The sequence below is a fragment of the Opisthocomus hoazin genome, chromosome 6 (genome assembly GCF_030867145.1).
Source record: "Opisthocomus hoazin isolate bOpiHoa1 chromosome 6, bOpiHoa1.hap1, whole genome shotgun sequence".
NCBI lineage: Eukaryota > Metazoa > Chordata > Aves > Opisthocomiformes > Opisthocomidae > Opisthocomus > Opisthocomus hoazin.
The window spans coordinates 26,936,630-26,950,635 of record NC_134419.1 but is presented as its reverse complement, the minus strand read 5'-3'; the positions used below and the strand labels follow the sequence as shown (position 1 = coordinate 26,950,635).

Sequence of the window (14,006 nt, the reverse complement as noted above, 5' to 3'; positions counted from 1 at the left end):
CTGTTACTCTGCATAAATGCAACATCTCCGACACACTCAGGAAAAAGCCATGTTCTCAGGTATCTATTCAGATTAGCGTACCAGCTGAGTGACCCCGGTGGCCTCACTCAAGAGGGCCGGCATCTGGAAAAGCACCCTGAGGCTGAGAGCAGTTGCTGGCCAGCTCTGATTTTGAGATGCGGCCCTTGGACTGCTTAAAATCTACTTTCTGTGCCTGCCTGATGAGAAGAGTGCAAGAAATGTTGCCGTCCATGTTGGAGAACAGAGCCCAGAGCTTCCCTGCTAGTTGACATCCAGATAGTGCCGATGGTGCATTGCTACGTTGAATGCCCTGGAGTAACATCAACTGTTACATCAGCTGAGGGCAGAATTTGACCTGTGAGCCAAGACCTAGGTACCGTGTTGGTGTCTCCTAGGATTTCACGTGTTTTCATTAGACATAAAGTTTCAGCACATCAAGCAATGCTGCAGCATTTGACTCGAACACCATGCAGCTGGGAGCTGAAAGGGGTGGAGGAGCAGCAGATCAGTTAGGACCAGGCTCCATGTTGTGGCTCCAGAACACAATGCTAAGTGCAGAGAGGCTCACTGCCCGTACCAAGGGACCTGGGTCTTCTCTGAAGGTTTCTGAGAAACTGGTGACTGCCATGTGTGAACTCCCCAGTGGCCCTAAGTGGCCCACAGAGCCCAGGGGCTACCCCGCCAGTCACTGCAGTGGTGCAGTTCAGCGACAGTCATTACTGTCTGCAGTCAGATCCACGTTCCTCACTGCTCAGGCAGCACAGGGAGGGGCTGGGCGTCAGGCGCTTCTGCAGAAAGAGCTGTGCCAGACACTGCACAGTTCCACAGGACGAGAAGCCGCCCTGCAGACAGCTGCAAGCACTTCAGCCGCAGGCAGATGGGGCCAACTGGAAGTTGTGAGGCCAGGCACTGGAGAAATGAGAAACACTTGCTCTTTCTCCCTTGCCCGGTATTTGGGTTTCTCTCTGCTGTCCTCCGGGTCTCTCAGAGCAGTGCCACTGTACTGTCCAATACTATTTGTGGCCAGGCCTCCGCTGCAATTAAACTCTCGCATTTTTCTCTCATTGGGAACTTTCTTCCAGGGAAAGGTGGGAAATGTGGCCCGCCTCCAGTTATTGAAAATGGAGAACTTCTTTCCTTCCCCATGCAAGAATATGCACAAGGCACAACTCTGGAATACAAGTGCCCAAGTCTCTACGTCCTGGAAGGATCTCGGTATATCACCTGCACCGACGGGCAGTGGACAAGCCCCCCAGTTTGCCTAGGTAGGCTGAAGAACATGCTGTGTGGCCACAGGCTGTGTGACTGCTCCCGTTTTGTTTTTCTCAGAGCCTGAGGGCACCGCTTGTGCAGCATCACTTGTGCTGGGGCTGCGATGCCAGCCAGGAAGAACAAGTATGAGTCCTTCTGCTGTCCAGAAGGAATTTCTTCTTGAAGTCAGCTCCTGTATCCCTTCTGCTGCCTGCTGTCTCTCACCACAACAGGCTTGGGAGGAGAGGAGTCTGGCTGAACCCCACTGTGCGGGACTCCCAAGTGCTCCTGAGCTGGGGACGCTGCTACAGTCAGCAGGCTGGGAGTGGGGAGGATGGGTCAGAGCGCGTGGCAGTGCTGGGGAAATCTGGGGGTGCATCCGAGACATGGCCACGAGGAAACGGATTTGGAGAAGGGCTGGGCAGAAGGGAAGCAAGGATCTCGATAAAGTTCCTTGGTGTCTGGTGACTTCCGCCACCCATGCTTTGGTCTTGCCCTGTGTGACTGTCAGAGAGAAAGGGCTTCTCCGTAGCCCTGCGCAGGGTCTCAGCCACGCTCTCTTTTTTTTCCCTTTAGCATGGATGTGGATGTCTTTCCTGTTGCAAGTAACAGAGAGTCAGAGCAAAGAGCTGGAAGCATTTTGTGATGCAAACAACTTTTGTAGGCTCTAGGGGGAAAAAAATTACCTATGGTGTGTCTGTTTGAATGAATTGATGGCACTCTTCTCTTGCCTTTTTCAAGTGGCCTGTACAGCATCTGAAGAAGACATGGACATAAACAATATCGAACTGAAATGGATCGTAGGAAGAAAGCTGTATTCCAGATCGGGTGACTTTATTGAATTTCGCTGTAAAAGAGGATATTTGAAAGACCCAGCATCTTCCCCCTTCAGAGTACAGTGTATGGAGGGGACGTTAGAATATCCACGGTGCAAGCCGGGAAGTAAGTCATCTCCACGTCAGCCACAACTTCACTGCTGTGTTGTTGCATTTTTCGTGCTGCGGTGAAGGGGATAGGCTCTAGCTTTCCTGGGGAAGTGCCTGGGGAGGTAGTAGCTGAGTGCCAGGGTGTGATAGCATGTCCTGTAAGCTGCAGGCGTTGAGGGGCAGTGCCCCCAAGAAGCCATTGACCAGTGTACCTGAACTGGAAAGACTGCTGGGGAAAGAGCTTTCAGGGGGGTCATGCCAGGGTTACTTCTGCAGTGACTGCCTGGCCACTTGCAGTCAGGACCAAAGAGCCTGGCAGTGTCCTGAAAGTCAATTCCCTGATAGTGGAGCATGCTCTTTCCCCGATCCTGGGATCCCTGATGGTTCCTTGCCAACTCTCCCAAGACTGCTTGTTTAGGTACAGCTTTCCCCCAGCAACTGGTGTCCTGGTTGTCTTTTGCAGCCATGGCTGTACCTCCTTCACGACCCTGGCCCTCCAGCCTTCTCTCTGGTTGTGCCGTGTGCTGTCGCATGTGGAGGCAGCAGCTGTTGCCTCTCCCAGGCCTCTGTAGGCTGCTTGGTCAGGAAACCTGCACTTGCCTCATCCCGGGGTTTCCCCAAACCTTGATTGCTGCATCACTGCTGATGAGTATGAAATGGGCATTTGCCCTTCATTGCCTGCACCATGTGCTAATGCAGGCCGCGACAGCTGCCAAAGAGCCACCTGAGCCAGCAGCAAAGAGTCCTTTTCTGCCAAGGAAGCAGGGGGGCCCTTGCGCTGCATGCGGCAAGTGTGAAGGCTTGCTTCCCAATTACCCTGCTCTTCTACCCCAATTCCACTCTCAGTGTTTCCCTGTTAAAATCAGGAGGGGAAGCAGCAAAAGGGAATAAATCTTTTGGGCACTCAGCTGGTACCGGCAGTTTCAGGGCATCAGTTGTCCAGTGTGAGGTCTACAGGGAAATAACGAAAGCACTTTTTGCAGAGGACTGTTCGGTACGTGAGGTGATCATGGCAAACAACAATATTAAACTACAGTCATCAAGCTGGTCGAGCGCTTCCCCCTATCGCTCTGGCGATTATATTTTCTTTGAATGCAAATGGTTTTACCGACAAGTTTCACGCCCGGAGAACTTTATTGCACAGTGCCTGGATGGAGTGATTAACTATCCTACATGTGCACGTAAGTGCTCCGTGCCGAGGACATGGGGGGGCTGTATGAGGCAGCTGTTCTGAAATTGCCTGTCCAGTGCTCTGAGGAACCACTGCAGGGTGCCAGGCTTGGTCTTCATGCCTTTTCCCCTGTTTTGTCTTTATGCTGCAGCACTGTTTGGATAAACGGAAATGGCATGAAGGAGCCCAGCTGTGGAAATGAAAGGTCCCTCAACCGACCCAGTGATTTGAGGTCGATTTTTCCTGGCGTTTCCTGTTTCGCAGTGCCTTGTTTGCAGCTTTGCCGATGTTCTGTCTTGGAATTTGTTAGGGTTTTTTTTTTTCTTTCTATTATTGGATGATTGTGTTTACATTTTATCCACATTTTATCCATTTTTGTAAATGTATTTACGTTCTGTAAATGTGATTACATTTTATCCATCCAAATGGTTGTGCTTATGTTTTATCCATTCTGTATTGATCTCACAATTGTGTACTGAAATAGGCTGGCTTTGGTGGCATGCTGAGACAAGAATTAAAGCCCGCAGGTAATCTGGTCATCAGCAAATAGCGTGTGTTTGGTCTTGTCTGCTCCTAGCTGCTTCTTCTGTGCACTGCCCTGGAAACTACCCTAGGGTCGTGGCAGAGGTAAGTGTCCTGACTGCCTGATCAGGATGAGCAAGTGAGTGGAGTTTCCTTTAAATGACTCAAGGAATTCTCTAGATCACAGACCCAGTTCTTACAGGGGACTTGAGCCTCACTGACATTTGCTAGAAGGGCAAGGTGTTGGAATGCAAATAATGGGGATTCTGGGTGGAGGTGGGGGTGACTTCTTGGTACAGGTCCAGAATGGGACCTGCCATGCTTACGTTTTCTAGGAGCATTTGTGATGGTGTCTTGATGATCCAGAGCCTTCTTGATTTTTTGGTAGTTGATCCGAAGATAACATATTGCAGCCGATGTAAACTAACACATTGCCGGCAACACATTTGTGTATCATTGATGTCTTGCTGCGTGGAAGAAGGCTGAGGGAGTTTTTTTACTGCCTCTTACCTCTAGGGCTTTGTAGATAATATGCAGTTTCTTTTCTTGTTCACATTGCTAAGATTTTTTGAAAGCCAGTGTAGACAGCCCACCCGGCACTGTGCAGCAAGGGGTAATTCTGCAATGGCTTTTGGTGCCTTCATCTTGCTGGGTTTTTTTTTTCTTTAACTTCATCTAATTTCAGTAAGGTGATGAAAATCAACTAAAGCAGCAAGTTGTATTTATATATAGATAAAGGACCCTATCTCAGTATTCATGTGGGTTATTATTACTGTGTGTTGATTACTCTCAAAGCAAGAATGCAGCATTTGTGGTGTAAAAGGCAATTGCCCAATGAATAAACAGCCTCTGACAGTACAGGCAGATGCAGTTCATCTACACGAACAGTGGCAGAATTACATGCAAGATGTGTCTGACAGATAAAAATTATTCAAATATGGTGCATATTTACCAGTGATACACGAAGGAAGCTCAATGTGTCCATCAGAGCACTGCTTGATAGGAGAGGCTGTGAGTTTAAATCCTGTCATGCACATAAACTTCTGCCACTGACCACTTTGAATCAGAAACGTGCGTCTTTGTCCGTTGGAGAGAAGTAGGTTTTGGGCTTCCAGTTGCTGTTTTGTAATAGTACATGGTGCTAGGGAAACAATAAAAATTAAAAATGGTAGAGCACGGATCTTTGGTGGCTTTTAGCACGTGAAGAACCTCCTCAGTAAAGATAGCGCAAAACCACCTAGGTTCTCACTCAGCAGTGATTTTTAAAAATAAAATACAGACTGCTTAAACACTTGATCTGTATCACAGTTAATTCAGGGTATTTAGTTTTAGGTAGTTTGTCAATGACATGGCACAACGTCCAAGAATATTCTTATTCACCTGTATATAAGACTCATTTCCAGACTTTGCAAACAGCAGTGATGGGCTCAAGAGGTACTGATTTCAGGAGATTGCAGTCCTTGAAATAATTAATTGATGAAATCCGTACAAGTAAGTCTAATTTTATCCCTGGTGTTTCCATTAACTGAGATTAAAAACTAATTTCGTAAGACTCCTAAGAGCAAGCTCCAATGAGGAAACTGAAGACGGCAAAGCAGCTTATGACAACAGCGCTCCTCACCCCATATGCGGGGCAGTCAGGAAAGTGTGCGAAAGGAAGTCTAGCAAATGCGGTCACTGGAGGGAAGAGGCTGACACCACTGTCAGTACGTGTGCCTTGTTGCACAAACTCTTGAGAGTACAGACAAAACATTTATCTGCTTGTAACCTTCCAGACAGCTCCAAAATTCTGACAATAAAAACCACGACTGAGCATAAATGATTTTGGGATGCTAAAGCCCAAGATCCTCAAGCTGAGGAGTACTGAATCCAGGGATTAATCTTGGCCCTTTACAGACTTGGTAACCGAGCAACAAATGTAAACTCAGTTCTGAAACTCCTACTTTAAGAATGATGAGAACTGTCTACCAGGGTAAACTCAACAAGCAATACAAGTTACACTTACCCAAACACTCTGGTGGTCCAGGTACCCAGATTTTTTCATGGCACATTACCCATTCTGATCCCGACAAAGTGTATCCCAGGTTGCACGCGTACTGCACGCTGTCACTTTCCTTATATCCTGATTTATGCCCACTAACGATTTCTCCAAAGTCAACGAGAGGTGGGTCTTCACAGGCTGCTCCTGCAGAAGCTGTGCACGGATTCTGGTTATGTGACGGCACGCTGCCATTTGCTTCTTATCTTGATTTATCCCTGCTAGCAATTGCTCCAAAATCAGTGGCGGGTGGGTGTTTGCATGCTACTCCAGCAGAAGCCATGCACGAGTGCTTGTTAATCGATAGATGCAGGACAGTACTGACAGCTGCAAGCCATGGCACTACACAGGAGTTAAATAATGTTCCAATGACCGACCGACATATCCCTCCACCTGGCAATATCCTGTTCATTTTTTGAAAGTACAAGTTATATATAAGGAAGCACTCTTAAAGGCAGAGGGGGGGGGGGGGGGGGAATCTTGATACGAATAAGTTTAAATGGATCAATCATGGAGTTTAAAAGTGGTTATTTTGGTAAAGGTATACATCCAGTGAAGACCTCCTTCAGACAGCGTGTTTTTTGTAGCATTCTTCTTCCCAAAAATAACAAAGCACCTGTGTGTTTGGAGAGTTGCATGCTGTTTTAAAAACAAATCTGTATTCTGCATTTTTAATAGCATGTCTTGAGCATAAGAGTAGCTAAATGAAAACATAAAGGAATTCATCTGGATTAAGGTATTCTGAGTGAGTTGTGGCTTGTAAGAAGTTAGATTCTTTATGAGAGCCATCAACTTCAGGCGCAAGGCAAAGAAGCAAGCTCATACAAGAAAATACAAAGCAAATATTCTCAAACACATAGTTCTATATTACAAGTCTCCTTCCAAACTTCTGAAAGGAATTCCATAAAAAGTAAATGGTATAGTTTCATTATTTTTTTCCAGTTCGCTTTTCTTGATTTTCACCAGCTACATCAGTTAAAAGTATAAATTTCCATTTAATCATTTACCTTTACATGTAGTACAACCCATCCACAGCAGAAACACTACGGTCTGGCTGTGCAGCGTCATTCCCAAGCCTTAGAAGTTCAATATGTCTCGGGCAACAGAGTTCTTTTCTGTATTCCAAATTGGACGTACTTGTAGTCACTCCCATGATTCCTGAAGTTGTCCTTGCAATCTGTTCCCCTCATTTTCTTGCAACACAGCAGTCAATCTGTACAGTTAAATTGTGCAATCGTTGCAAAAAGGCTTCAATACTTTGTGCACAAAACTTTTCAGACTGAACTTGACACTGAAACATTATGACACCCATAACCAAAAACTCACGGTGCATTTATCACACACGCTATAGTGCAATTAGGTTTTCAAATGCTGCAACTTCAAATTTTGTTATAGTCAAAAACATCTGCTGACATGTGGAGCCCCTAATTCGTTATCAGTTTGCTTAAGATTTTAACAGCCTAATGAAAATACAAAGTTATTGTTAGTCCTATTCAAATAATGCTAACATGCATAGTCCAAATTAATGCAGAGAGCCTCAGTAATGCAAATTTTTTTAAAAAACTGTTTTACAGAAAACCTGTCCCAGCACCTAACCGCCTCCTCTGGTGTTACACTCATCCTTCCCCTGCTCCTCTGGCTGACAGCGACAGTCTGTCTCAAGGAGGCTAGCAGGACAGTGAACCATTAACGTACCAAGGTTTTTATGGGAAGAGTTCAATGCAAGTAGCAGGAGACCCTTGCTCCTAAGTACTCAGGTCTTCTTGTGTTGATACATATGTATTTTCTTAATACAGTCCACTTTGTTTGGATCCCCGCTATTCAGCATCTCTGTTTGCTAAAATTGGGTTTACCTGGACAAGACCAAGTTGTACTTCTGCTGGGGCCGCTGCTTGACCACGGTGGTTTGTTTTTACACTCTTTGACCTCTTTTCATCCTGTCATCCCATATTCTCCTTCCCCACGCCACATTGTAGTCTGGAGCCACAGGCAGATCAGTAACTGCTCGTTACCAGTATGAAATGCCTGACCAACCTAGTGGCCTTCTGCGATGGAGTGAAGACGTCAGCGGACAAGGGAAGAGCTACGGATGTGATCTATCTGGAATTCTATAAGGCCTTTGACACGGTCCCCTGCAACATCCTTCTCTCTAAATTGGCGAGATGTGGATTTGCTGGGTGAACTCTTTGGTGGATGGGGAATTGGTTAGATGCTCGCATCCAGCAGGTAGGAATCGATGGCTCAACGTCCAGATGGAGATCAGTGACAAGTGGTGTCCCTCAGGCATCTGTACGGGATTCAGTGCACCCTTGGCAAGTTTGCAGGTGACACCAAGCTGGATGTTGCAGCTGACGTGCCAGAGGGACGGGATCCTGGGCTGCATCAAAAGCAGCGTGGCCAGCATGGTGAGAGAGGGTATTCTGCCCCTCTGCTCCGCTCTGGTGAGACCCCACCTGGAGTTCTGTTCGGAGGGTAGATTCAGTCTAGATAGAAGGAAGAAATTCTTTACAATGAGGGTGGGGAAACACTGGCATGTGTTGCCCAGAGTGGTGGTAGGTGCCCCATCCCTGGAAACATTCAAGGCCAGGCGGGGCGAGGCTCTGAGCAACCTGATCCATTTGAAAATGTCCCTGCTCACTGCAGGGGGATTGGGCTAGATAACCTTTAAAGGTCCCTTCCAACCCAAACTGTTCAAGAATCCATTCTGTGATTCTGTGACTCAGAGCTAAACTAAAACACATGTAGGCATCCAATGGGGTCATTGCTCAGCAACCGTCATCACAGCTAAACAAGCTAAAAGCAGCTCAAGACAAACCCCGGCAAGCCCAGAGATCCTGAACCATCAACTCATCGTAGAGCCTCTGTTTTTTTATTTGCAATGGCAAAAATGATATTTGTTGGGCTACACCAGCAGGACAGCTTTGACTGAAACAAGCTCCACTCTCACGTGACAACACTATGATTATTTTCAAGATTACTTTCTGGGTAGATTTTTGTGAGTTTATTTTGTTGTGATTTTTGTTTTGGTTTGTTTAGTTTTTTACCACAATCTTCGCTCTTAGGATGTTCTCATTTTTTTCTTCCAGTGTGCTTGCTGATGAGAACTATTGGGAAATACAGAATTTACTAACCTAGCCATTGACTTTGAGTTGTTTTTTCTCCCTTCAAAAACACACATGGCGTTGTTTTGTTTACTGAACGATAACATCCATCTGAGGACCAACAGATTTTGCTATTACTATATACACTAAACGAATTTCAACATCACTGATATGCCACCAACTGGCAGAACTTCAAAGCGCCTTGCAGAAAGGCTTTTCTCCAAATCAAAGTCCACAAAAGTCTCAGTGACAAGCACCCAATATTAGCACCTCGATTAACCACTCTTCAAGCAACTAAGCACATTCCTTTGAGAAAACCAGGAATATGAGCATGTAACTAATATTTCTAGAGACAGGTAGCATGTATTTCTATATTAGATTCTTACATACCAGTCCAACGTGACCCTAAGCACTGACTGTTGCTTATGGAGTCCTGGCAGGCTTGCAATATAAAACAACAGCCCCCCCCAGACAGTATTAACAAAGCTGTCTGGATTTCATTCCGAGTCCAATCTTTCTGGCTCACTTCTTCCTCACTCTCTAATCCTCCTGTGCTTCAGAGAGACCGATGTCTCACTGAGGAACTTTGACTTGTAGTATAGCACTAAGAAGAACTAATAAGGTGAAATTAATTTCCACCTTATCTGCCACCATTCCTGCCCCTTTTTACAGGTCATTGGCTTTTATAGATCTCCATAGGTCATGAACTTTTGGGCTCATTTGTAAATCAGCCACTGGAAAACACAGAGTTACCTTTTCTAAGCAGCAGTTTTTGGTCAGGCAGCCATTTCCAGTAAGTCGGCTCCAAAATGCTTGCCAAAGTTTTGTTACACAACATGTAGATTTCTTTCTTTCTTTCTTTTTATGAAAAGTGTGACAGAAACTGTTCTTCCTATTCAAGGTCACGTTTCCTTATATTTGCCCAAGGAAACACAGGCACTGTTCAAAAGATCTGATCTCCACACCAAGGCAGAAGAGGACCGTACTCGGTGCGTACAATCACTTTGCCCTTGCCCTAACACAGAAGCATGGTCAGCAAGACCAGCCTCCTGCCCTAGTGCCACGGGCTGAAGCCCACCTGAAAACGTTGCTCAGGTGGGTGAGAACCTGGTTGCCTTTGCCTAGCTCCAACGAGATGTCTCTTGTACGAGCTGGGTAACAAAGCAGCAGCAGACAAACTCTGCTGTTTCACATCGGCCAGCTTCACACAATCTGTAACACGCTGGGGGGAGAAGACCAGAGGTTCACAGAGATTCTGGTGACAATCTGAATTGGACTCACATGCAGATAACATTGAGTAATTTGAGTCTATGTGATTAGAGAGGCCACTAGCAGTTTCTGCTGACAATCTAATTCATAGTGAAAGCAATAGCTTCTCGGGACAGGGGAAGGGGAACTCCATACACAAACGTCCAGCACTGCGCAGAAGGCTGAGCCCACTGTGTGCGGGGGCAGCCAGAAGCCAGCACCCAAAATGTCAATGGGTCGGAGTGGCCCGTTCTCCTGGGACCATGATGTTGGTTTAACATGGACCAGAAGAGCAGGGCCTCAGATTCGTAGGTGCCATAGAACAGAAAGCTCGCAGTAGAAATTACTGTCCCCCTGCTCTACCCAACCTGCTGCTTCGTTAAAAAAAATTAAATTATATGCCACTGAGTGGTGTGGTACTGCTTTTGTAGCCGCTCTGCCCAAAATTCCCCAAGACGACCACCCGCCCCTTCTGATATATATTTTACTACAGATCCGTGATACCTGACTGACTGCAAGACTCAGCCGTTTCACATCAGGACTTCAGGAAGGAAATAAACACTTATTAAAACACAGGGAATTGCTCTGAATTCCACTCCCAACAAAAGTTCTGGAAACAGACTTTAACCCCTTTCCCTCCATTTTCCCCAGTTCTGCTCTTCAGAGAAAAGGACCTTTTTACATTTACTAAATCTTTGGATGCTTCATCCAGAGCTCCTCAAAGGCAGCAGGTCTGGGCACCACCTTCACTACACAAAACATTGTAAAGCTGATACAAGTCACTGAAACTTCACTGGAGCACCTTGGTTAAAACATGCCCGTCTGAATCAGCGCACACAGCACTCAGAACTTTGCCTGTTACAGGAATTGCCACGAGCCGTGAGTTTAAATCCAGACAAAAGTCAGCTTCCCCAATAATGTACCATGGAGGTGAGAACTTAACTGGAAAAGAGAAATTACAATCCATAAATAAATCTGAAGGCCTGTTTGGCTGATGATCGCAGAAAAACGCATAGATGCAAGGTTGTTACACAGGAGGAAAGGCCTCCCTGTCATGACAGGGCACTGATTTTGGACTGAAAGAGGGTAGATTAAGATTAGATATGCGGAAGAAATTCTTCACTATGAGAGTGGTGAGGCTCTGGCACAGGTTGCCCAGAGAAGTTGTGGCTGCCCCCACCCTGGCAGTGTTCAAGGCCAGGTTGGACGGGGCTTTGAGTAACCTGGTCTGGTGGAAGGGGTCCCTGCCCATGGCAGGGGGTTGGAACTGCATGACCTTTAAAGGTCCCTTCCAACCTAAACTGTCCTATGATTCTACAAAAGCAAATAAAAGGCTAATTGCGAAAAAATGTTCACAAGCCAGACTTGGTGCAGACATGTTAGCAAATCATCTGCATGCTCCCAAGCCAGCACTATCACCGTGAAATGACAGAGCTGAGATCGATTGGAAGGCCCTGCTACACAAGGAGAGGCACCAACAGAAACATCAAATCTTTATTTTTCTCGTGCCTCGCACAACCAAAACCACTCCATTCTTTTTTGTATGTTTCTGAAGCAGAAAAGGCTTGGAGAACACCTCGATTCTGGGTCTGGCTTCCCGATGGGAGAGTATAGAGAAGATGGAGCCATAGTCTTTGCAGAGATGTACAGCGATAGGATGAAAGACAACAGACACAAAGCTGCAGTCAAAGAAGTTCCAGTTAGATATTAGGAAAAAAGATTCACCACGAGGGTAGACAGACATGGGAAGAGGTTGACCAGAAAGGTTAGAAAAATGTCTCCTTGGGGATGTTAAAAACTCAGCCAGACAGGTTCCTGAGCAACCCAACTCTCATCCTGTAATTCTATGCTAACTCTGCAGAAGGCCAGCAAAAGCTCAGGACTGTTCAAGGGTTAAATTCAGGGCTTTGGTATGTTGATGGCTATTGCAAAAGTCATTCCAGCACCACAGCTTGGTAAGTCTTCCTCCGCTTCTGAACACACTTCGAAGCCAGGAGCACTCTTGTACTCACACATCACTGAGCCTCATTTGCATGATACGTTCCACACACATCAAGCACAGCGCTTTGGCAGATGAGCTTTCAGCATCCCATCCATGGTAGGACAACAGCACGCCAGAGCTGCGTGCCTGCATCAGCTTCTCTGCTACCGTAGCAGTGTGCGTAGCTGATCCCTGTCTTCCCACGCTGCCTACTGACATTTACATAACTAAATTCTGGGAAAATTAAGGTAGCGGAAAGGAGTCATTAGCAAATTTTCCTTACCTTCCAGTAAGCAACTGGATGATCACTTCTTGTGTCTTCATTAACTTCTGTGACAATTCTGTGTTCGGCCGTTTTTGTAATGTTCATGTTGTAAATCTTGCTTCTTCAAGATTTCACGCGGATATTTCTGAGCTTTGTCAGATGTTGAAACCCAAGCTCTAGCTCTCATTTTCTTTCGCTTAATTCTGATGTGCTAATTAACAGAAACAGCATAGCCCCAGATTTCACATCACAAGCAACACGTTTGTTTTCAAATAATCCACGCAACAAAACTGACAATGGAAAAACGAAAGAAATCCGCATTCTCTTTCCCAGAGGAAACACCCAGATGCTGTCCTGAACTTGCTGCACAAAAAACAAGAACGAGAGAATTAAATACACTAGCATAGGCTGGTCTTGGGAAGCAGCTGGGAAGACGCTGATGCCATCAGGCCTGGAACGGGCACCAACACAGTAAGGAGTGGATGCTCCACCCGTGTTTCTCTCTGCTAACTAGAGAATGTGCCCTCCCCTCCCTGCCCTGAATGGGTCTTCCAGTCCTTGGAAACAGGTTTGGTCTCTGTGGTACAGTTGAGACTACGGATTTGGGGTTTTGGCCTGACCTAAGCTAAGGTGATCAAGCACGGAGCTGCTTGACTGGTATCCCTGGAGAGTCTCACCTAGATCACGTGCACAACTTATTACCCTTTTTCTTGCTTATTGATCCTCTCTCCACCATGCTTGTACTTCTCTTTCTCTACCTGGGTCTCCTTCCAAACAACCTGCCCCAAATTATCCCTCATTTTTCCTAGTTTGGTTACATCCCTGTTCAGATCCCGTTTTTCTGATACCGATACCTAGGTAATGTTGAACTCGTGTGGTGTTACTGATATGTCCCAGGTGCACGAGTTGCCTTGCAACATTTTGCTTGCAGATCTGCTCCATCATGTAAAAGCACCGTTCCTGTTCAAGGGAAATAGAGTTGTTTTTCTTCTATCCTTCGCAGGCACGGGAACGATGAGAGTATAAACCCTCCGAGACTGAGATTAATTTCTATGCCTTTTGGCCTCCGTACAAATCGTTTCTGCATGCATAGCAAGCCTAGATGGCAGCTACTAAGGCAACAGTGCTCAGTACACCAAAATCTGCTGGTTAAAAACGTATCACCAACCATTTTGTTTAACTGAGTTCTTACATTATTTCTTCACTGAGAAAGACCCACCAATTCACATTACAAACGTTGTTCATAACATGACCTAGAAATAAAAGCTGTAGTGAAAAGTTCATTACATTAAATTGCCAGATCTCATTGTTATTTGTCCTGATTCTTTGATACCATTTTCAAAGCAATGACTTTCTAATCTTTTGAAAACATTTTGGAACGCAATAAGATTAAAATAGCATTTACATGCTATTTACAAACTTCCCCCCCCCCCCCCCCCAAATCGTTCACCGGGTTTTGATTACATAAGCAGAATTTCTCTA

The 14,006-nt window shown here is 45.9% G+C and overlaps 1 protein-coding gene and 1 long non-coding RNA gene across 7 annotated transcripts in view; one reads left to right on the top strand and one right to left on the bottom strand.

The window, feature by feature from the left end:
- CFH (complement factor H) overlaps nt 1-3,916 on the top strand; it is a 36,590-nt gene extending 32,674 nt beyond the window's left edge. For 2 of the 3 annotated variants that reach the window (XM_075422329.1, XM_075422331.1), the window contains 4 exons: nt 1,104-1,286; nt 2,014-2,214; nt 3,182-3,379; nt 3,521-3,916. In XM_075422329.1, coding sequence (XP_075278444.1) covers nt 1,104-1,286; nt 2,014-2,214; nt 3,182-3,379; nt 3,521-3,534 — 596 coding nt within the window. In that variant the 3' untranslated portion in view covers nt 3,535-3,916. The remainder of the gene's footprint in view (nt 1-1,103; nt 1,287-2,013; nt 2,215-3,181; nt 3,380-3,520) is intronic. The other variant, XM_075422330.1, reaches the window with a different exon arrangement.
- Nucleotides 3,917-3,963: 47 nt separating this feature from the next.
- On the bottom strand, nt 3,964-13,946 carry LOC142361573 (uncharacterized). Of its 4 annotated transcripts, none has more exons than XR_012764193.1 (5): nt 12,543-13,946; nt 7,783-8,412; nt 6,937-7,142; nt 5,897-6,085; nt 3,964-5,032 (listed from the first exon to the last, which is right to left on the bottom strand). It is a non-coding gene; the product is annotated as an uncharacterized LOC142361573 (long non-coding RNA). The 4 variants fall into 4 exon arrangements; XR_012764194.1 differs by having other exon boundaries at nt 6,937-8,412; nt 12,543-12,887; nt 13,379-13,946; XR_012764195.1 differs by having other exon boundaries at nt 6,937-8,412; nt 12,543-12,735; nt 13,379-13,946.
- Between the last annotated feature and the right edge of the window lie 60 nt (nt 13,947-14,006).